The sequence below is a fragment of the Orcinus orca genome, chromosome 9, assembly GCF_937001465.1.
Source record: "Orcinus orca chromosome 9, mOrcOrc1.1, whole genome shotgun sequence".
NCBI classification, from domain to species: domain Eukaryota; kingdom Metazoa; phylum Chordata; class Mammalia; order Artiodactyla; family Delphinidae; genus Orcinus; species Orcinus orca.
The window spans coordinates 52,019,342-52,043,383 of record NC_064567.1 but is presented as its reverse complement, the minus strand read 5'-3'; the positions used below and the strand labels follow the sequence as shown (position 1 = coordinate 52,043,383).

The following is a 24,042-nucleotide window of genomic DNA, read 5'->3' as shown; positions in this document are numbered from 1 at the left end:
CTTGGCAAGCATGCCATTAAGACCAGGTGACTGGGTGAGAGACAGACTGGGAAAACTCTGGGCTCTAGACCACAGAGCATGGGAGTGCAGGAGTGCTCTGTCCCACAGATTATCATGGTTAGTTAAATCTTAAACCACCATGGCTGTGTTTTTTGAGCTCTTCCTAAGTAGAAAGACTATCAGTCCAATATGTATTATTGTGTATTAAGGTATCATCATCCCTCTCTTTCACTTGGTTTGTTTCTTTTGAGCCATTTAATCTACCTAAATTAAGACCTCCAAATTCAAGATCATCCAGGCTATGAACCCCTCCCTGGAAAAAAAAAAAAAAAAAAAGAGGGTTTCCAGGCACAGGGGAAAGATGTCACCTCTGAATCGACACTATGGCACAGGGGGAAATGCCTAGGTGCCTAAATCAGGTGGTGTTTTCTCAGCTCTTCAGAGCGGCCCCTCTGGCTCCTTAGGAAAGGGGTCCTCCTCAGCCTCTCCAAGCCTCAATCTGCCTGGGATGCACATATCCCAAGGGGTTTGGGGAAAACGCTTTAAAAACCCCGCTGGCCAGAGATCAGCAGCAACATCTGAAGCAATAGCGGCAGTGACAGCACCGGAATTTCTGGTCTTTCCAGCTGCCCAGGATTCCCAGCTTGAACTCTTCCTGGAAACGCTTGCTTTCTTCACCGCTTCTCTTGCGCAATCTAGTGGGCCCCTCCCTCCGCTCTCCGGCTTCTTATACCGACGAGAGCGGCGAACCGCAGCCCCGAGCCTGAACGCCACACAGCGTCCCCTCTCGGCTCGGCACTCAGCGCGCCCCGCAGCAGCCACGCTGGACCACAGCTGCCTGGGAAACAGCTCTCCCGCAGGTGGGTCACATTGCTGCTGGCCTTCGCCTTGTACCTTTCGTCACAGGGCTCCCCTCCCTTATCAGCTTCCGCCCACTTCGAACCCCTGCTTCCAGGACCCCACTCTGCAAACCTGCTCACCCTGGGAAGAAGGTGCAAGGCCACCCAAGTGTGTGGCCAGATGAGTTAAGCAATTCAACAAGTGGCTTGCTTCCTAGACTTTCATCCCCGGGGTGCAGACGAGACCGAAGGAGAGGACTTGGAGGTTTGGATTCCTCTCTGTATCTTACTTCTGGATAAAGGCAATCTAGATCTGAGTCCGCTTCTTGACCAAGAGCTGAAAATGTGTCCTGAGATCTGCAACCGCTTCCATCCTTGATCTTGATTCCAATGTCCTTCTGCAGTTTAGTGATTAATTGCTTTTCCAGAGAAATATTTTTTGGAATGTAATTGTTTAGAGTAAATAAACCCTTTGGTTCCCTGTTTGTCCAGAGGCAGCTAGCAGGTAGTTTTCCCCTCTGGATAGTAATTTAGAAACTTTCTTTAAAAGATGACTAGTGTAAGGGAAAGTGAATTGGATGGAGACTAGGGCAGGGGTGGATTGGGGAATTCTATTCCTAGTTCTAATTAGAAGTTCAGTACCTCAGCCTCAGTTTCCACACATGTAAAATAAAAGGCTCTTAGACCAGAGCAGCCACAAAATCCAACTCTAACAAGGCGAAAACACATGACTAAAGATGTCTGCAGGTTTGAAATACACTGAAAATTTCATCAATGCTATAAGTGTAACCAAGTAATTACTTTCTTCATAATAATGCAGGTTTCACTTTTATAGGGAAACTACCCAGCTGTGGAGAGATAGTCTTTCCCCAAGGAGTATCTAGACTTGTACCACATTTATCATTCAGAGAATACTCTCAGCTTTCCAAACCAATTCTTCAGCCTTGCTGTATGAGAATGTCCTATTCCCTATAAATGGGAGTGATATAAGTGTCACTCATATGAAAGAACATTTTTTTCTGATACAGTAGGTGTAATTTTATAAAATGGCACATTTATTTGAAGCAGTAACTTTTTTGCAAGGCCCTGAGTTTTTCAGAATGCTTTGATTTAGCACAGTATGAAATTCTACCTGCCTGTATTCTACCTGCATGGCAAACACTGCCAACCCAGAAAGCAGGATGAAGCACTCCCTATTTATCAGGCTTCAGGGTTGTATAGGAAATGGAACATGTGTATGGAGAAATTGGGTCATAGCACTCTGTCCATTTGGCAACACTTATGGTGCTGCTGAAGTTCACACAGCAACTGAAGGTTCAGAAACCAGCATGTTCGAGGCCCGACCCCTAACTTGAGAATGATTTTCGGATTCCTGCCTTGCTTAAGCTTGCTAACTGTTGTTCGAAGTAACCAAATACGTTTTTGTAAGCCTGTTCATACATTGATGACCTTAAGCCTTGAGCCTTATTCTGAACAGTTTTAAGAAAAATAGATTCATTTGTCATAGAATTCCAAAATGGAAGAAATCCTGAACAGTCACTCTACATTTCCTCATCTCCTGAAGGAGATGATGATCCTTACCATCCAGTTATCTTTATAAGTCATTTGCATCTTTTTTCAACTGCTATTTAAAAATTATTTCCTTTTAAAATCTTCACAAAGTTAATCTGCTAGCCAAAAAAAAAAAAAAAAAGATATAATCACCTTTCAAACTTGAAGACTTGCCAGGGCAACTTGTAGGTTTCTTCTGGGTTGTCCTTGTCAATTGTTAAGTGTCTGCAACTACATCTACCTATGTAATTCCTACTCTAAGGAAGGAATTAGAGTAAGGAAGGAAGTAGAGTAATTCCTACTCTAAGAATCTCGGACAGGCTGTGGATAGTGAAGTGGATAGTGAAGTTTTCTGTGTGGGATTTTTTTTTTTGAAGTTGTAGTTAGGCCAGAAGTAATAGAAATAAAGTTTACAAGGCCTCTGAAGCCACCTGTTTGACTCTGTGCTTTGTACGTCCTTCTGTGCTCTGCACATCCAAAGAGAATGGGTCACTAGTTAACTATGAAGACAGTTAACTATGAACAGTTCCACATGATGTATTCAACCTACCATGAATTTTGAATGACTTTTAGGTCATTTCCAAAATGATTTGAATTAACACTTGTTCTTTTGTTGAGAAGAAATCAGACCTGGAAGGAATAAAGCTAAGTAAATAACTAAAGGATAATTAATGCTGAAAACAATGTATGGTAAGAAAACATACTTGGCCAACATACGTAAGCAATTTGTTCTTCCAAAATCATTACGGAAAAAGGAACAAAGAATGCTTGCACTGTATGAAGATCATCTTTCAGAAATACGTCACTGCAAAAAATATGCAATGTTCTACTCAAAGAAGCATTTCCACCCTAATTACCTAGGCAGGACATGACAGCCTAATCTGAATGCTTCTCCATATTGTTCTAGAAGAGTGTAGTCTGCCATGTGTAAAAAAGCCTTATCATACTGAACTTTGACGGTTGCATCCTTCTGAAAAGTTATTTTGACTAAAGTATGTTTCTTTGAAATGTAGGTTACATGATCAGTCTTCATGTCAGGATAAGTTAAGTTCACTTTTCATCTTATAAGGAAGGTAAATGTGTGCAAAGGATAATTTTGAAAAGTCAGGAACTATAATTCTGAAAAAAGAGAAAGCTGAGACGTAACTTAATATAACTGTATAGCACTCCTCTTAGAGAGGGGTTATTAGAACACATCTCTTTTACTTTAGCTCCAAATATTGAAGGAAAAAAAATGGCATCAAGCACAGGGCCAAGTGTTCTAACCAGGGTTTCACTGGTGATGGCACAAGCACTGAGAAGCATGGGAATAGGAGGGTGTGGCTAATGGTCCACATTGATTATAAATCTTCATCTATACTTTTCATTTTACAGGGTGTGGAAACAGTTTTGAGCCCAAATTAAGCAGTGTCTGAAGCAATTATGCACAGACTTTGGTAAACTTTCTTGTCCTACTTCCCAGGTAGAATAGCTCCCCTCCTCTGTATATGCAACATCTTCACACGTTGTATTGCAGCAGTTTGATTATGTGTCTACATCTTCCCCAACTTGGGAGCCCCTGGAGGACCAGGTCAGTCTAAAGTTTATCACTTTATCCCTCTTGTATAGCACAGTGCCTGGTTCAGAGAGGCTGTTCAATAAATCTGTCAAAAACACGCAATCCTACCAAGACATTGTTGATAACACTAATTTTTATTTTTGAAAGATGCTTATCATTATGGGCATAGGAGGTTATAAGCATGGATGCCCCCTGAGCTGTACTAGTTAATAGGGTCAAAGTGTCCTGCCCTTTGGGAAGAAGCATGAGATTGCTGTATGCTGTACAGTACATATAAAGTAAGTAGTGGAAATTATTATAACTATTTTTAAAAGGATAAAGAAATTGCAGCAACCTTGGTATTTCTTCTCATTTTAGTAACCCCATTATGTTGCTATCCTGGGTAAGGTTCATAATAAATTTGTAACTATAATACTTTGGAGTTTAATTCATTTTAAAGAGTGACATAATGAGATTAAGGCATTTAACTGAGGTCATGAATGTTGGAATATTGAATTTTTAAAGGTTTTAATTAGTTTAACTTAAGTAAAACACTTGAGCCCTTCTTTAATACCTGACGGCATGGCACAAGAAATGAAGCCTATTGAACAGTTCAAAAGAACTAAGTTACAGCAAATCATTCTTATTATAGAAATGATCATGCTTCTAGTTGTTTCTTCTCCAGTACCCAAGTACTAAAATGATTTCTTCATCCTATTCAATTGCCCTGACGTAGGTGGTATGAGATACGGGAGGGGGCTGAGGAGAAAGCAATTAGCAAGTTGGTAAATGGTTCATTGCAGTTAATAATGGTTATCTTCAACTGAGATCCTAAACTGTGCTCTTTTTTTTTTTTAATGCATGTCTGGAAAATTAGAAGATATGTGTTTAGGGATGATGGTACACAAAGAGGTCCCTGTATCTATCTCCCTGAGGGAACCAAGAATCTAGCGATGTCAGACTTACAGCCAAAATCATGTTAACTCCATGTGTGCAGTGGAGAGGGTCTGGAACATTTGTTGAGGGAGGGAAGCCACAAGGATTCTGTTATCATTAAGAACCTAGGAGCCTTCCTAGAAGGAAGGCCTCTAAGGAAAGAGATTTTAAGGCTTAAAGTACAAAGTCAGGAGTGGGAAAGTATATCATCCTGTCAGTCCAGTTATTTCTCCATTTCCATGGTCACAGGCAGAGTCTTGGGGAGAAGGGGATGAGAGAAAGAGTCAGTGGTATGCTGGTAAATGGCTCGCTAAGGCAAAAAAAAAATGTCCTGAATTACAGCATTTGCTGATTTCCATGGTGTGAAAACTCCCACCACGGCTGATTTCAAACTTTCAGCTGGCAAGCCAGCTCTGGTCATACCACACAACTAAAAAGAGCTGAAATTAAATACCTAGGACTTAAAAAGAAGGAGCTGCTTTCGCTAAACTATATTGATCAACCAGCACTGCCCTCAGGCCTGTATATCAAAGTATAATACAGGAGGCGGAAAGGTGTTTCAAGGGTACTTTCCCTCCTGGGGTAAGAAATGAAGCAGCTGAAAGGCCAGATCATGGTCGCAGCTCCAGCTCATGGGGTCTTGGCGAACATTAGACGTACTCTGGCCATTGGGAGTCCTTGCCTCCAGAGCCAAATTAGAAATAGAAGAAAATGGTGCCCAAAAGAAGATAAAGGAGACTATATACAGGACATGTAAACCACCCCTAGGAGATTTCTAAAAATGCTGAGGAGATGCTCTGAAGCAGATTGGAGTTACCCCATCAGCAGGGTTGGGGGCCAGGGAATGGGATCAGATCCACAGCAAAACTGCTCTATCTCCAAACTGAGTTGGCAGTTATCAATAGTGAGATAATTCCCAGTGGCCTCAAGGTGAGGATAAATAACTATTCACAGGAAATTTATTTAAACAAAGTTAATTCTGAAATGATCAAATCACTTCTTAAATATCTGACTACAGCAGTCCAAGAAAAGCAAAACCCACAAATGGATACTAAATATTAAGTGGGTTTTTGTGATCACCAAATTACCCAATAAGCAAATGCTCGGGACCTCCCTGGTGGCACAGTGGTTAAGAAACCACCTGCCAATGCAGGGGACATGGGTTCGAGCCCTGGTCCGGGAAGATCCCACATGCCGCGGAGCAGCTAAGCCTGTGTGCCACAACTACTGAGCCTGCACTCTAGAGCCCGTGAGCCACAACTACTGAGCCTGCACTCTAGAGCCTGCTAGCCACAGCTACTGAGTCTGCACACCTAGAGCCCGTGCTCCGCAACAAAGCGAAGCCACCCTAATGAGAAGCCCGCGCACCGCAAGGAAGAGTAGCCTCCACTCACCGCAGCTAGAGAAAGCCTGTGGGCAGCAACAAAGACCCAACACGGCCAAAAATAAATAAATAAAATTTTAAAAAAATTAAAAAAATAAAAAACTACTTAAAAAAAAAAAAAAGCAAATGCTCAGGTATTGTGTACGAGTCAAATGCCACCCAGTCAGTGAGACAGAGTTGCTTTTCTGATGGTGGCAATCCAGGTCCTGATTCTCATGCTGAATCTTTGGTGAACGACAGATTTATAAGCTGTTCAGGATTTAGAATGCAAACAGAGGTCAAGGTAAATTAACTCAGCCATGACTGAATCCCTGACCTTGCTGTCATGAGCCCCAGCTTTAATCAAATGAACTAACTAGCCTAGACAGGGGGTAATAAACCTACATGGTAAAATTCTTAGCCAGGGAATCATAAAACAATCTTCATTTATCTTGACAGATGCAGCTGAGATGTAAATGTGAAAACACGTATTAAAAAGATTTTTAGTTGGACCAGAATTTCACCAAAGAACCAATATTTAAAAGAAATAAATTTTCTCCTAAAGTACAATTAAAATCGATAATATAGCTCTGCATTACCTTGCTCTCCTGGTATTCATTGGGTGGCAGTGAAATGTTACAGAATCATTTTAGCTGCAGCACGTCATGGCTAGTTTTACTTATTAGCAATTCATGTGGATATATATCCCCATAGAATATTAATGTAAAGGTTATATTTAGTTATGCTCTTGTGATTTAATCAGACTGTACAAGTTAAGGTTAGTTTCCTTTTGGGTCATTCTATTGGCTAGCATAAAAACTAAGCATCAGTAAATTAGAGTGCTATGAGATACGTAACATTTTCTCCCCAAACAATTGAAATCATTAATCAATTTTTCAGCAACCAACCTGCAGTGGTTTCTTTATTTAGATTAAGAGCTTTAAATGATAGATTTATGTCAGTCTATAGCTATTACTGACAGAGCTACTTCTAACTACAAGGCTAAAATAAGAAAAGTACTATTATATTTTCAAATAACATATATAGGCTGAAGATGGAACTGTCAAAAAAATTAGAAAACTCCATTAATTATGGGCACATTACATTTTTTGTAAACTACAATCAGTGGTCTTTTTAAACCAAGAGCTTCTGATTTTGCTACAGTAATATATGCCTGTTAGTAAAAGAATATGTGCTTAAATGTGAGCATGCTTGCTTTCCCTAAAGAGCCTTGATCTCACTAAATACAGAAATAGCTCAGTGAATAAACTGGATGGGTTCATGTATTATTGTAAGGTTTTAAAATATATATATATATATTTTTTACTATTTTTTGCTTTCCAATTGTCCCTGGGATATATTAAAACAAATGCTCTGAATCAGAGGAAGGCTGGCCTAGTTGCAGAACTCCGTCCTGCCCGTATGCCTGGTAATTAAAAGAAACATTTGATTGATGGGCGTCAGCTCACTACAAATGTGTTGTCAGGTCATCTAGGGCTTTCAGGTTGAAATTCAGAAGGGATAATAAAACAGAAGGAAGGAATTTTAAAAATCCCTGTTTACAGGCATCAAATTAAAATGAAAAATCCTGTCACGTCGTATAGAGGTAAAAGTGTCATTTGTGTTCTGACTCCCTGGAGGTGCCAGGCCAGATCACTGGACTTGTGTGCTACAACCCCGACGGAGGGCAGGGGGTGTCCGGAGAGGGTACTGTAGGAGGAGTTCAAAACCTTGTGTGAACAATCGCTTCAGAATTCAAAGCTGAATTCTCAAAGGGAGAAAGGGGCAGAATGTCTTTAATACTGGTTTCATCCGAATGTAAACTGGATGTTGTCTGGCACCGTATGAGAGATGCTATGAAGGAGTGACCATAGCAGATTCATGGCTGGATTTGATCAAACCATAACTTGTGGCTCATAGAAGACAGCTCATCAAAGTTTCCTTAAGGGAATTGTAGAGCAAAGCCTACCAAGTCTTGTGTCTGGCATCCCTTGACCCTCTCCCATAGGGGGCCTACACACTCTTTTTTTGCCTCCAGTTTTCATAAAAGTAGGAATTCTAGGCTATCAGACCCAGCCAGTGGTTACTTAGAGGAAGAAGTTGTAAAGCAGGTGAAATGTTTCTGCATCCCCCTACAAGCTCATCCACAGCCTGTTCTCCCTCTGCCTTTTCCCTCCTCACCATCTCTTTCCAAAAAAGATACCCTTATCTTTTCCCATTTCCAGTGGTTCTCAGCTCTGGATGCTCTTTAGAACTGATCTGTTTGGTCTGGTTTTTTAAAAATACAGATGTCTGGGCCCTACCTCAGAACAATTGATTCAGAATCTCAGGAGGTGATGCCTGAGCATTTGATAGCATTGACTTGTTAAGTATAAACACTTAAAACATGCAGATTTTGTAACGCTGTTGCAACATTTCCAAACAGGACATTCAGGTAGCAAACTAGCAAATGAAGAAGTCCATACCATGGACTCAACACTAAAAAGGAACGAACTATTTACATGAACTATTTACATATGCGCCAACTTGGATGGATCTCAAGGGCATTATGCTAAGTGAAAAAAAGCCAATATGAAAAGGTTGCATTTTGTGTGATTTCATTATATAACATTCTCAAAATGATAAAATTACAGAGCAGAGAACAGATTCATGACTTCCAGGGATTGGGGCTGGAGTCAGAGAGGGGGATAAGTATGACTATAAAGGGGTAGTGACGGAATAGTTCTGCATCCTGATTGCAGTAGTGGGTACCTGAACCCACACAAGGGATAAAATGACAGAGAATTATACATACCCAATGTCCTGATATCAGTTTCCCAGTTTTGATATTGTACTCTAGCTATATAAAATGTAAACGCTGGAGGAAATGATAAAGGATGCACAAGGACCTCTTGTACTAGCTTTAAACTTACTGTGAATCTATAATTATTTTAAATAAAAAGGTTTCTTTGCTTGTTCAATACAAGCGTTTAAAATGTGAAATGTTGGTATTCCATTAGGACATTTCCATGTTTTTCATATGCTAGAATCCTCTAAAGCTAGAACTGGGCCTCTCTGCCCTCTGACCTCTGGGAGATGAGAGAAGTAAAAGCACAAACCAGACTGGCCCTAACATCCTCAAGGGATACCTAGCTGGGAACATCCGGCGGAATGCTGCCTTAGGTTCCCAGAACCCGGGCTGGGATCTGCAGACAGAGGGAACTGATGGGCGAGACTCTACATGACCCACACCAGTACCACTTCATCACATAGGCACATGCGTGCGCACACACATACACACACACACACTCACGCTTACACTTCTTGGTGGCTGCTACCATGGCCCTCACAGTTGTCTCTGTCACCTTTGCATCTGCATCATTGGTTGCCAATCTCTAATCTATATAAACACTCTTGCAGGGTCGCTTTGCCTGTCTTGGCCTCCCTCTCTGGGAGATGCTTCCACAGGAGGCAAAACCTGGAGATTTTCCAAACCAGGGGGTAGTCTTGTTTTGATTCCTGTTACATAACTGAGGTTTGGAAAGCGCTGAAGGAAGGAGAGGAGACCACTATGCCATAACCATCTTACCCCAACTTTCCCTTAATAACTCCGCTTCCTGTTTACCACCTTTCTTATTTTCTTTATTCCTTCCATCCTACTTCTATGAATAAAAGAGGACTAGGAAAGTTTTTTTACAAGTCTTTGAACAAGAAACCTTACTACCTCCATAAATCCATGTTTATACATGGGAGTTATTTTGAGTTACAAATAGTCTGAAATGATTGTAACTTCCTTCTTTACCTAGTACTTACTGTAAAATACACCCTCAATGAGATCTCCCGTGTGGTTTAGAGTGTGCATACATCTCATTTTCATGAACATCTGTTTTCAGGATATTTTTTCCAAGAGTGCTGAATCAAATTCTTCCAAAGAATTAGCTAACTTTTTAATTTTTTACATGTTATTTCATCATCCCAGTTGTAACCTGAGGTCTGATCATTTTTCTTCTACCATGAAAAGATAATGATAATCAAAATAGTGTATTATCCTGGGTTGATTTGCAAGCAGAGCCTGTAACAAAGGCTTGTGTGCAGATAGTTTATTACGGAAGTGATTCCAGGGAACAGGAGTGAGGGGCAAGGGGCTTAAACCAGGGAACATGGGAAAGACAAAAGCCCATTAAATAGGCCACTGTTACAGATGAGTGGTACTCTTTTCCTCTAGGACTTTCATAGGAGCCTTATGAAATGTGTCAGAACTGTGTTCCAGAAGATGAAAGGGGAAGCACTTATCCATGGAGTCCTGTGCCCCGTTGTCTATGATGGGGCAATGGGCTGTACATGTCTGAGTGCCAAACAGGCACAGGTATCAGAGAAGCCCAGGACGAGGATCGAGAGCTAAAAGATCTAGAGCCCCAAAGTGAGCCTCTGTTAGGCAGTGGAAACAGAGCAGAGCCCAGTTATTGCCCAAGGACTGGAAATAGAACCAGGAGGATTTGAAGGGGAACTCAAGATGTGTGTGACACAATTATCAACCTTATAACTTCTATAACTTGATACGGAGTAACTAACTGCCCAATGGAATAACTGTATTACTTTCTATTGACTCCACCAGTGATATTTTAATATCTCCTTACTGTTTTTGTATCTTCGGTTTGTCTCTGAAGATTTAAGAGGGAAAATAAATTTTAATGCTTGGGATAACAGCCCAAGTGTGTTATACTGGATTGCCAAGCTGCATTTTAAGGGGGAAATATTAAAGTAAAATGTGAAAGAATTACAAATGAGAGAAATTCACACTTGAGCTGTTTTTACATCTGTGTTTTGATAAATTCATACGCTCTGAAGCCGTTTTATATAAGGTTTTATTTATGAGAAAGAAGTGGGGAAAGCAGAAGCTTCTCAAGAATTACTGAATACTATTTCAGGTAAATTTTATATATTCCAATAATCACAGTTATAGAAGCATAATTAACCCTTAATTTATAGAATTTATAAAAAGACTACATTAATTAGATCATTAATAGACTGATTAATTAATTATAGCATATGAAATCCTCTCCTAATAATAGACAGCTTATTGAGTACTTACTAAGTCTCAGGAGTTGTTCTAAGGTACATCAATTCATCTGATCCTCACAATGCCCCTAGAGTAGGTACTACAGATCTCTCATTTTAAAGTTGATGAAACTGAGACGTAAATAGTTTAACACACCCAAGGTCACGTGGCCAGTAAGTGGAGCAAAAAATACTAGTGTAGTGTAGTGTAGTTAATATCTTCATTTTTTTAAAAAAATTTTATGACAGGTTAGAATAGATGAATGTAGGGGCCACACGGTCAAAATGAAGTCTGGACTCTCTCGCTGCAATGATTAAGGTAATCCAAATGATAATATGTCAGTAAAGACATCATCCATTTCATTGCAGGACACAGGCAACTTTGTCAAATCTATATCTTGCTTGCAAATGTTCATCCCAATATAGGAGATAGAAAAATAATATATTAGGATAAAGAATGGAGAAAAAGTGAGGGAATAGCCAGGCACACTGGTATTCTGTCAGTACACTCACAAACCAGTTCTATGAAGTAGAAAAATTAAGGCACCATTCAGCAGTTTAGGGTTTGAGTCATAACAATTAGTTGTTAACTGATTAGCAATACAATAGAATTTGCTACACTAGTTTGCATTTGTAGATGCTGCTAAGAGTTTTTCAAAGGGACAGCTGTGTTTCCATATGATAGGCCCTGATCATATCCAGGTGCTTTCCCATATAAGGTCATTTCCTACTCTGATAAAGTTCGGGATATCAGTCACTAGCTAGTTTATAAAATGATTCACTTGTTGTGCTTAATTAAATTATTCAAAGAGTTTCTGTGGAAGTACAGAGAAGTCTTGTATTTCTTGTTCCTTTACTAAGGGAAGTGAGACAGAGAAGGACACACACCATATGATATCACTTATATGTGGAATCTAAAAAAAAAAATGATACAAATAAACTTATTTACAAAACAGAAATAGACTCACAGACATTGAAAACAAACTTATGGTTACCAAAGGGGAGGGGATAGCAGGGGCGGGGGAGACAAATTAGGAGTTTGGAATTAACATATACACACCACTGGGCTTCCCTGGTGGCGCAGTGGTTTGGAATTAACATATACACACCACTGGGCTTCCCTGGTGGCACAGTGGTGGAGAATCCGTCTGCCAATGCAGGGGACATGGGGTCGAGCCCTGGTCTAGGAAGATCCCACATGCCGCGGAGCAACTAAGCCCGTGAGCCACAACTACTGAGCCTGCGCTCTAGAGTCTGTGAGCCACAGCTACTGAGCTCACACGCCTAGAGCCCGTGCTCTGCAACACGAGAAGCCACCACAATGAGAAGCCCGCGCACCGCAACAGAGTAGCCCCCGCTCACCGCAACTAGAGAAAGCCCATGCACAGCAACAAAGACCCAACACAGCCAAAAATAAATAGATAAAATAAATTTATTAAAAAAAACCATATACACACCACTATATATAACAAAGGTAAACAATTAGGACCAACTGTATAGCACAGGGAACCATATTCAATATCTTGTAATAACCTATAATGGAAAAGAATCTGAAAAAAGAATATATATATACATATATATATGTATAACTAAATCACTTTGCTTACCCCCAAACTAACACAACATTGGAAATTAACTATACTTCAAGAAAATCAAACAAAAAACAGGTGTTTTCCATGGGCTAAAATGGAAAGGGCAAATTTCTGAAATCCTATGGAAAAGGTCCAATCTTCATATGCTCTACAATCTGCATGAAATTCACCATGCTGGAATGGAAGAATGATTAGGTCTGGTTTGAAACTCCACATCAAATTCACGAAGTTTTACTTTAAACCCATTTGGGTGGAAGAAGCAATGTCCTTACAACACCTTCCCCCACTTCTCTGCTTCACCTTACTCCTCCCTAACTCCCAGTGCTCAGTCTGTACCCACTCAGCTTCCTCCTCCTCATGCACCTCATGCTGTGCCTGGCACACAGAGGAAACTGCTGCTTCCAGCTCCGACATTCCACCCTTCTAATATGATCCCACAAATATTTACCAAGAAGTGCCTGGTCCATCACAGGCAGTGCTCTTTTTTAGCACTGAGGATGCATCACTGAACACAAGAGACTACACACACACACACACATACACACACCCCCAAAAAAAGATTAACTAAAAGTTTAAACTAAATGCTAAATATTGGGAAGAGAAAAGTTTTTGAGAAAAATCCAGTACCGAAGGAAGAAATAATATTCTTTGAAAGTGGAGAGAGTATCCTAGATTATTTTATTAGATCATGAAAACTTCAAGATCTTTAAATTTCAAAACCTTACAAAGCAACACAATCACATGGTTTATAACAGTATCTCAGTTTAGTTTTATCCTGCATTTCTTTTACTTTGGGTAAGATTAAGAAATCTTTTACTATATTGAAAAGTCCTATTTCCCTAGGATGAACTAGCATCTCATATTCTTTTGCCCTATTGTCTAGTGGGCAAATTTTTTATTGGTTTGTATGAGTTTAAAATAGTTTTCCAGGGCTTCCCTGGTGTCTCAGTGGTTGAGAGTCCGCCTGCCGATGCAGGGGACGCGGGTTCGTTCCCCGGTCCGAGAAGATCCCACATGCGCGGAGCGGCTAAGCCCGTGAGCCATGGCTGCTGAGCCTGTGCGTCTGGAGCCTGTGCTCCGCAACGGGAGAGGCCACAACAGTGAGAGGCCCGCGTACCGCAAAAAAATATATATATATATTTTTCCAGTTTGATTATCTTGCGACTTCACTTATCATGATTTTTTGCTTTGCAGGTATTATTTACTTTTATGTAATCACATTTGTCCCTTTATTCTTTAATGATTTCAAGGATTTGTGATATAGGAAAAGGGCCTTTCCCATTTAAGTTTATAAAAGAATTCTCCATGGCCTCTTCTAGTTCTATTATAGTTCCATTAAAAAAAAAATATTTAAATCTTTAATATATTTTAAATTTACCTTGGGGGGGAGTGTGAGGTATAGATTAAACTTTTTCTTCCAACTGGCTATTTAGATAGATACTTTGGCTATTTAAATAGATACTTTGTATGTTAAGGAAATATCTATTTTTTCCTTTTTAAATATGAATCAAGAATAAATATCATTTTTTAGGGTTTTTTTATTGAAGTATAGTTAATTTACAATGTTGTATAAATTTCTGAAGACATATAGGTTCTTGATCTTTTAGCATACATAAACATGGCCACATTTTCTCCTTAATCTTCTAACATGGTGAGTTCTATTAAGATTTTCTAATATTGAATTTACAGAACTAATCTTTACATTCCTAGAATAATCCCATGTGATCAATGTGCACTGTCTCTTAACAGGCTGCCAGATTCTGTTGGTTAATCTGGGATTTTTGTATCACTAAACATAAATGAATTGGTCTGTAATTTCCTTATTACTGCATTCTTTGTCAGATTTTGCTCTCGAGAACTTTAGGAACTGTTAAGTGTTCAATAAATGCAGTATCATTGTGATAACATGTCCATAGTTTAAGACAGCAACCAGTAAGCGTCTTGGGTTTTTACTGCATTTCTTTATCCAATAGAAGATTTTGTTACTAAGCCATATGAGACATATATACACTAATTTGTATAAAATAGATAACTAATAAGAACCTGCTATATAAAAAAAAATTAAAATAAAATTCAAAAAAAACAAAGACATAGAATATATGAGACAGTTTTTACTCCTTCCAAATTTTGTAGGGAATATGCTTGAGATAACTCAGTAAAAGATTCAAGCAACATCAGTCAATCACTGTTTCCTGGATATAATTCTCATTAATTTTTCCCAGAACATTCATATTTTGTTGGGTGTTTGCATTATTATCTTTCAGTTATGGAGAAAACTACAGATGTACTTCTTCTCACTACGAATTCTTCAGAGAAGCAAGAGACTGTATGTATTTTTGGAACTGGAGATTTTGGACGATCACTGGGACTTGAAATGCTCCAATGTGGTTATTCTATTGTTTTTGGAAGTCGAAACCCCCAGATGTCCAGTCTGCTGCCCAACGGTGCAGAGGTCCTGAGCTACTCAGAAGCGGCCCAGAAATCTGACATTATAATCATAGCAATCCACAGGGAACATTACGATTTTCTCACAGAATTAACTGAGGTTCTCAATGGGAAAATACTGGTCGACGTCAGCAACAACCTGAAAATCAAGCAGTATCCGCAGTCGAATGCAGAGTACCTTGCTCAGTTGGTGCCGGGAGCCCACATGGTAAAAGCATTTAACACCATCTCAGCCTGGGCTCTCCAGTCAAGGGCACTGGATGCAAGTCGGCAGGTAAGACTAAATGATAAATTTACACTCCATCTTTAAAAAGTGAATGTTTTAATATGTGCTTATGTCAAAGATTCCAAAACATAATTCCAAAAGAAAACACTTCATTCTGCTAATATGTGCCATGGGTAACTTTCTTGGGCTTGGCCAGGTAGGGTAACCAATTGTAGCGATTTATTTAGCACTGTCTGTACCCTCAGCTTTTAGCTTGATGGAACCCAATGGTGTCAGTCTCTGGAGCCCTCTTGTCAGTACTAGAAAATAACACTGCTAAATTGTTGATGGGTATCCCTTCTATTCCCATTACCTTGCATGAAATGGGTTCCATTTATTCACTGAGATTAAAAGCAATCCATAAGTGATACGGCACCCAAGAATACGGAAGAGAGATCAAACTGTTTGCATTGTGGAGAACCAAGTCTTATCATATCAGTGTGATATGCTTACAGCCACTCTCGACTTAAAACCCTGGTACTTAACTATCCAACACACAGGTGCAAGTCTAAACCATCATCTTGTTAAATATGTCCTTTCTACAGCCTTGTTTGAAAAGCAGTTAACTACCATATGGCATTGTCTTGCACAGTGCTTATACAGACTTTCAAAATAATTACTAAAGAAAGAAAAAATACAAAATGAATTATTTTAACCCAGGTGTTTGTCTGCGGAAATGACAGCAAAGCCAAGCAAAGAGTAATGGATATTGTTCGTAGTCTTGGACTTACTCCATTGGATAAAGGATCTCTCATGGCAGCCAATGAAATTGAAAACTACCCACTGCAACTGTTTCCAATGTGGAAGTTCCCCTTCTATTTGTCTGCTGTTGTGTGTGTATTCTTCTTTTTCTACTGTGTAATAAGAGAAGTAATCTACCCTTATGTTTATGAAAAAAAAGATAGGACATTCCGCCTGGCTATTTCTATTCCAAATCGTGTCTTTCCAATAGCAGCACTTACACTGCTGGCCTTGGTTTACCTCCCTGGCGTTATTGCGGCCATCCTGCAGCTGTACCGAGGTACAAAATACCACCGATTCCCAGACTGGCTTGACCACTGGATGCTGTGCAGAAAGCAGCTTGGCTTGATAGCACTGGGATTTGCCTTCCTTCATGTCCTCTACACACTTGTGATCCCTATTCGTTATTATGTACGATGGACATGGACCAACAGAACCATTGCCCAGGTAAATCTCTACTCATTTGTATTCTCCTATTCTTTAAATCAAAGAGCAATCCTGCTACACCATATTCCACTTCACAGTTATAGAAAATCACTGTTCTAAGCATCTTTATTTTTTAAAGTAGCTATAACTAGACACCTCATGTTTGTTTTCAGGGGTTTGTTGTTTTGTTTTGTTTTGTTTTTTACTGAATCTGGTTGAAACCTCATACACCTATTGAGAATGAAAGGTAGATTCCCAGGTCCACTTGGGTCCATATCTGTATTCCCAGGACTCACTGAGATACTGACAAACTAACAGATTTGGAGGCTCAGGAAAACTTAATGAACCTACTTGAGTTACTTCAATAAATGGAAGCCAAGGTGTTTTCAAGTTTCTATCTTTATGCATGCTACTTCCTTTTGGAAGTCAAAACCAACCATCTTATACGTGAGGGGGCTGTCCAAACATGTGTCATAGGAATGTAAACAAATTCAAAAAAGGGTGCTTGTAACTCCATTAATGTTTGACTTGTGGGATGCTGTCCTCAATAACTAGAAAACTAAACAATTCTGAGCAAATGTCAGATACTATATTCTGCATAGTCAAAATAGTCAGAGAGAATCAGCTCAGGGAGTCTTAAAGCTGTCCCAGAGGAAGTTCTATACATCAGTTCTCGTTCGGAAATAATTGATTTCGATCAATCTTACCACAGTCTCAAAGTGCTGGGTCTGTGGATTTCTCTACATTATTTCCCTAACAAATACATGGGATGTCCATGGGTAAGAGTCATGTTACAGGGGCCAGATTTCTCTCAAGATGTGATGCAACAGACCTGATGCCATATTACAACATAAAAAAACATGAAAGAACTCAAACTTCATGTGTGTGAATAATCAGCATATAAAGCAGGAAAACAGAATCCTGATGTAATCATTTGAGAACATCGATTTTTGCTTGGGGAACAAGAAGCCATATGGTAAGGAAGGTTTAAGTAAATGTTTATTTTGTTTTAGGATTTATAGGGTCAGTTAAAATTCTCTATACAACTCCTGGAGTCAACTATCATAATAAAGTCCCAATAGAACCAATTACTTTTTCTATCAAAAAATATAATATCTAAGTGTATTTTTCTAAGTGTAATTATTTTCAGTGATTGTTAAGAAATGTTATACAATTTTCTTTGAGCAAAGAAACCATGCAGAGGTATTCTTCATCCCCTTAAAAGTTTGGGCAGTTTGTAAAAAAATGGAATTTTAAAAAATTGCTTATAACTTTTCTTAGGCAATAGCCAAGAAAGAAAGTCCATTTAGTACCTCTACTGCCTGGCTCAGCGATTCATATATCGCTATGGGAATGCTTGGATTTTTCCTGTTTGTACTCCTGGGAATCACTTCCTTGCCATCAGTTAGCAACATGGTCAACTGGAGAGAGTTCCGATTTGTCCAGGTAAAAGACTTCACGATTTAATCTACTTTACAGTGCAAAATGATTCTGGCTTTACAAATATTCTCATTTTTCTCTCATACCCTGCATAAATTTTCATTTAACTCCATCACTTCCCTAGCAATCTCATAAAAATAGCAACTGAAACAAGTTCAAATTAGAAAATGCTAAACTCTGGTACCAAGAGGCAGATTCCATAATGGCTGAATTTCCTCGCAGGGCATCCCTTGCCAAGATTCCTGACCACTCCCAGAGCCACAGCTAAGAGTATAAAGTGAAAAGCACCACCTACTATTAAATTCTGTGTGTGGAGATGTACTAGGTGCAAGGTGGAGAGAAACCCAAACATAAAATTTCTACTTCTGAAAACCAATTTTAGAATATGGACTTATTGATATGAAAAGGCATATAATGAAATAATCTTTAAAACCTTCAAAGCAAGATACGCTAGACTGTCATCATACCAGATTCAACGCTGGTCTGTAAGAGGGAAAACCGGTTTTTCCACACATCAACCACCAGATACCTCATTAAAAGCAGCTGGTATCTTATAGACCAGTGGTCTTCAAAGTGTGGTACCTGGACCAGAAGTGGCAGCATCACAAGCATGTTAGAATCATGTTAGATGCAAATCCCCGGGCCCCAACCAGACCTAAATGACTCAGAAAATCTGGAGGTATGGCCCAGCAGTTCGTTTTCACAAGCCCTCTGGGTAATTCTGATGCATGCTCCTTGTGAACCAGCATAACAGAACAGACTATTAATAACTGAAATCAGCTTTGAACTTTATAGAACAATTTGAATTTCAGAAGTCTTGCAGTTTCTCCCAGGGACCAAATGCAGTCAACATTTTCTCATGTTTACACCCTTATTCAAGACATTAAGACAGAAATGAACATTGAGCTTTGTATTTAGGCCAAAACAAACAACCAACCAAAAGTAAAGTTTGCTAAATGCTCTTTATTGCGACAGAATGTAGCTAGCATCTGCTCTTAGTCAGCAACATATACTAATGTGGTGCTTCTTGAGGACATACTGTATCTTACTCATCTCTGCCCTCCAGAAAAGGTGATTCAGGAAAGAGTTTTACCATTGAAGAAGGTACATTACTTATTCTAATGCAAAAGTATTTACTCCTGGGAATCTTTCCTAACCTAATCTTTACCAGTTAGGTTAAGATGAAACCACCATGTCATTTGCAAGCACAGTCTTTTTATTTATTTATTTATTTATTTATTTATTTGGCTGTGTTTTTTTCTTCTTTTTTTTTGGTCTTCATTGCTGCGTGCGGGCTTTCTCTAGGTGCGGCAAGCGGGGGCTACTCTTCGTTGTGGTGCGCGGGCTTCTCATCGCGGTGGCTTCTCTTGTTGTGGAGCACGGGCTCTAGGAGCATGGGCTTCAGTAGCTGTGGCACATGGGCTCAGTAGTTGTGGCTCACGGGCTCTAGAGTGCAGGCTCAGTAGTTGTGGTGCTCGGGCTTAGTTGCTCCACGGCATGCGGGATCTTCCCAGACCAGGGCTAGAACCCATGTCCCCTGCATTGGCAGGCAGATTCTTAACTACTGCGCCACCAGGGAAGCCCAGCACAGTGTTTTTTTAAATGATATACTGATCATCTTGAAGGAGAGTTAATGCTTTTTCAGGACTTAGCAGTGTTCTAAATATTACAGGTTTCAAAAGCTTGTGGCTTTGACAAATACCCTTCTTTGGCTTACAGTGTAAACAGTGCTAATGTATATGTTTTTGTTTCTTGCTTATAGTCCAAACTGGGTTATTTGACCCTGATCTTGTGCACAGCCCACACCTTGGTGTACGGCGGAAAGAGATTCCTCAGTCCTTCAAGCCTCGTCTGGTATCTTCCTTCAGCCTACGTGATAGCACTGATCATCCCTTGCACGGTGCTGGTGATCAAGTTCATCCTCATCCTTCCATGTATAGACAAGACCCTTACACGGATCCGCAAGGGCTGGGAAAGGAACCCGAAATTCTCAGAATCAGCATTGAATGGAAAATCAGATATTTAAAGCAAAGTTCAATTCACCTGGACTTCTTAACTATGGTGTTGTATGTTTAGAGAATAATAATGGGTGCAGTGAAGAAAGTGTTTTTCTCCCACCACGGGCTGAAGCTTGTGAACAGAGAAAGAAATCATGCCTGACTTTGAGAAATGGACACCGTTTGATCTCAGGCTGGTGTTGAATCGGTGTTGGCCCCTGCTTCTCCTTTTGCTGGAGCTGAGGGTGCTGAGGTCACGATTCGCTTTGTGGTTTCACACTAGGAAGCTTCTTTGTTGTGGGCAGCATGCATGACCTAATGTCTTGCAAAATCTAGGGGAAGTCCATGCACTTTCCTTCTCTGGTTCAAGGGCAGAGAGGAGTGAAAGAGAAAACAGTAAGATCGTGGCCACTGATAAAGGCTTTATTAGATATGTCTGAAGAAGAGGGCCGAGGAAGTAAAAGGAATGAGATTTTTAGTTTGGTTTTTGGCAGTGCAGGTTATCATAAATATTGCCATGGTGAATTCTGTAGTTGCGTGTGCTCTTTGATTTTGTTACCAATATGGATGTGTAGTGTGGGGAATTATTTTATAAAACAATAAAAATATCACAATTGATTGTAAGTAATCATGGGTTGGATATATAAAAATCTATATCATAAGATATAGATCCTTCCTCTACAAAGGAATAGGTATAGGAAAGATTGAGTTAAAAATGAGGGATACCCACTTGGATTTTCTCCATGTACAATAGAAAGAAGAGCTGATAAAAGCCCTTGTGCAAAAAGTTCAAATAAACCAAAATTTAAATAAATTTTGTAAAGTTGCACTGTATCAGGTTTGGTATTGTTTAGGTTTTGTGGTATGCTTTGTAAATAATATATTCCAAATCTTGTTCAATGTTAATCACCTATGAAATGCATTTCTAGTATAAAAAAGTAGCTTCTGTAGCTTGTCATAGTTTGTTGTCAATTTAAGCAGTGAAATTAAATGAATAACGAACGTGTAAGTTGAACCGATACATAGATGAGAGAGAACTATGGTGTCTTCGGGGAGAGAGGTGTGAGCAGTAGTTGTAATAGGAGACTTGGTTCTTTCTCAGATCCTTGCTGGAAGGCAGGATGGTTCTCTCTGCTTTTGTGTGCTGATGAGGTCATTTCCAAGACGACCTTCAGCAGGATTAGCCTTTCTGGCTCACACATGGAGCTGAGAGGAGCCTTACGTGTGACCTTCCCACACACTGAAATAACCAAAAGGCTTCGGGTTTGACATTTTTCTGCCTGCTCCACAAAGGCCATTTCTTTTACTTTTTACTTTTATTATCATATATTCTATATGACCTTATACAAAATGATTAAAATATATTAAAACATCACCCACAATCCAGGATATTTTTCTATAAAACTTTTTGAAAATCGTTCTACCTATACTGTATATTCAATTTTGTACCCTTCCTTTTTCACTTAATATATCGTAGCTTTGTCTGCTTACTTACATGGTATATGTATTGAATCAGTGGCTGCATAATATTACATCAAATACGCATTTATTTAACCACTGCCCTAATTCAACATTTAGGTTATATCTATTTTTTACTAAAACATTTCATAGGGTATCTTGGCATGTACAATTTTTCCATATTTTAAATTACTTCCTCAGAATACTTGCAAAGAATTGGGATTAAAAAGTAAAGAACTTTTAATAGCATTGGATGCATATTGCCAAATTATTTCTAAAGTCAATACCATTGGCACTGAATGAGGGTGTTGGTTTCATTATACCCTACCAGATTTTGGTTTTTATTTCAATTTGTGTTAATGAGAAGATAAACAGAATATATACTCCATTACATTATTCTTGATCCACCCAAGCAAGGATACAAAAAAGCTTGCAACTTTGAGCAGAGCTGTGGTGTGTGGTGCTGACCCAAGAGCATCAGTGAGAAAGACAGGGAAATTGTCACTACTCATCCCGCTATGTGATGCAAAACGGCCAAGTATTCTAGGGTTGGCAGCTGCCTTTTGGCTAGAGAATTGGTTGATTAAAGGTTAAGTACTATCCAGGCTGATCTAAAAAAAAACTTTGGGATTAACCATGCTCCTTTTTGGGTAAGAGAGTTAAGTTTTTACTGGCTACATGGTTCATTACTAAAAACAGAAAATGCCATTCTTAGGTTAAAAAAAAAAAAGCTTACCTAGAGTAAAAAGGATTCTACTTTTATAACCTAGTAAAAATGCTCTACCTGGGTACTTCACAAAGGGCATCCAGGAAGCCAGACGTTACAGAGTGCCCCTGGTGTTTTGGCATCACAGTGCATTGCTGGGCATGACCCTCAGCCTCATCCACAAGGGCTCCAAGCCCCACCAGCTGACCAGAGAAGCCAATTCCCTCCTTTCGCCCCTCCCAATATCCCTCCCTTCCCAAACCATCAAACCAATGTGCCCATCCTAACACAGCTGACTCCCCCAGTTTACTTAAGGTGGAAAGAATGAGTTTGAAACAGATAGAAATAGGTGTGTTGGGTGAACTATATTCCTTTTAACTGTTCCAAACTATTCTACATTAAAAAGTGAGACTAAACTTCCTTACTGCTGGTATGTTTCCTGTATTCTAGAAAAATTTTTATGATATCATATACCTTTTATTTTTGTATGTTTTCCCCATATTAAGGGATGACTGCTTCTGTAAAATCTTTCTAGTTTTGTAATCATTCTGGTTTTGACTCATCAGCATTCCAAAGAAAGTGACTGAAAGGTTTTGAATCACAGTAGCTCCAGCATCTGGAACTAAAAATAGTTCCTTTCAGAGATAAGGAAAAGGAGAGGCAGTACAGGGGTTGAAAAGCACATTAATGGATTTGCAGCTTCATGTGACACAAGCTTGCACCCAGCAGGGTGATGCATTCCAACATCCTGCATGTTTCAGTTTTACCCTCAGAGAAGGGAAAGCATCAGCTGGCCAAACAGGAGTAGGGGTAGACTATCCCACACTGGACTTTTGTGGAAGAAAAACAAGGCTTTCCTTCCTCCCTCCACATGGATGCCACCCGGACAGGGCAAATGCCTTAATGGGTAGACTGATTTCAAGTTGGATTTCAACCTGTGGGACCTGACATGAAATGCCCTGGACAACTGAACAGCTGCAGCCCTGATGGGTGTTATCATTCTTTTGAAAACAAAATAAAAACAGATAAATAAAGAGAGGGCCGGCAACCTGCAGTAAGCTAGAAGCAGAGAGAACAAAGTCCCTATTCGAAAGCTACTTCAGTTAGGAATTGCGTTCAAGAGCTCTTTGTGCATTTATTTTTCAGGGATCACAGAAGAGCCATGATAACGATGAATGTAAATATAATGAGTTTGACCACTAGGAGCTCACAAGGTTCTGGACCTCCTCCCCAGATCAAGGTGGAATGGCAGTCAAGGTGCTGCACACACCGCTCTCAATGTCCATTCTCCATCAACACCACCATCACCCACACCACCACCCGTTTGATACACACATACCAAAACTCTCCTTATATGATCCTCCTTCACTTTTCTACAGTAAGTTAAGATTATGATGTAGAAAATCCCTCTACTCTTCCAAAGATTCGTTCAGTAGAATTCAGGAGGAGAGAATAAGTCACTCTTCTCTTCATTACTTTTCTGAAGCTGAAGGTGAAGCCCTGACCTCTCAGATAAAAGGAAGCAAGAAGATCCCGCTGAGGGAGGAGGGGGATCAAGGGTGCAGGGAAAGCAAGGGCTGGGGAAAGGGGGGCGTGGACGAGTAGGACCGTGCACCCATGCCCTGGCCCAGCCAATCTCCTCCTTTCCTCCCTCCCAGTATCTCTCCCTCCCCAAGCCATCAAACCAATTTGACCATCCAAACACAGCT

At 39.8% G+C, this 24,042-nt stretch overlaps 1 protein-coding gene across 2 annotated transcripts; it reads left to right on the top strand.

The window, feature by feature from the left end:
• Positions 1-709: 709 nt before the first annotated feature.
• Positions 710-22,753, top strand: STEAP4 (STEAP4 metalloreductase). Of its 2 annotated transcripts, XM_004265631.4 has the most exons (5): positions 710-860; positions 15,120-15,574; positions 16,226-16,753; positions 18,014-18,178; positions 19,935-22,753. In XM_004265631.4, exons 2-5 carry the CDS (start codon positions 15,122-15,124, stop codon positions 20,196-20,198), a joined length of 1,410 nt encoding a protein of 469 aa, XP_004265679.2. In that variant the 5' UTR covers positions 710-860; positions 15,120-15,121; the 3' UTR covers positions 20,199-22,753. The 2 variants fall into 2 exon arrangements, with proteins under 2 accessions (XP_004265679.2, XP_033276433.2); XM_033420542.2 differs by lacking the exon at positions 16,226-16,753.
• The last annotated feature ends 1,289 nt before the right edge of the window (positions 22,754-24,042 follow it).

Bases quoted from the DNA above. Each gene is read 5' to 3' on its own strand.
- STEAP4 (XM_004265631.4), top strand. From the start codon at position 15,122: ATGGAGAAAACTACAGATGTACTTCTTCTCACTACGAATTCTTCAGAG. The intron at 16,754-18,013 runs GTAAATCTCTAC...AACTTTTCTTAG, and splicing joins CCAACAGAACCATTGCCCAG to GCAATAGCCAAGAAAGAAAG. The intron at 18,179-19,934 runs GTAAAAGACTTC...TCTTGCTTATAG, and splicing joins GAGAGTTCCGATTTGTCCAG to TCCAAACTGGGTTATTTGAC.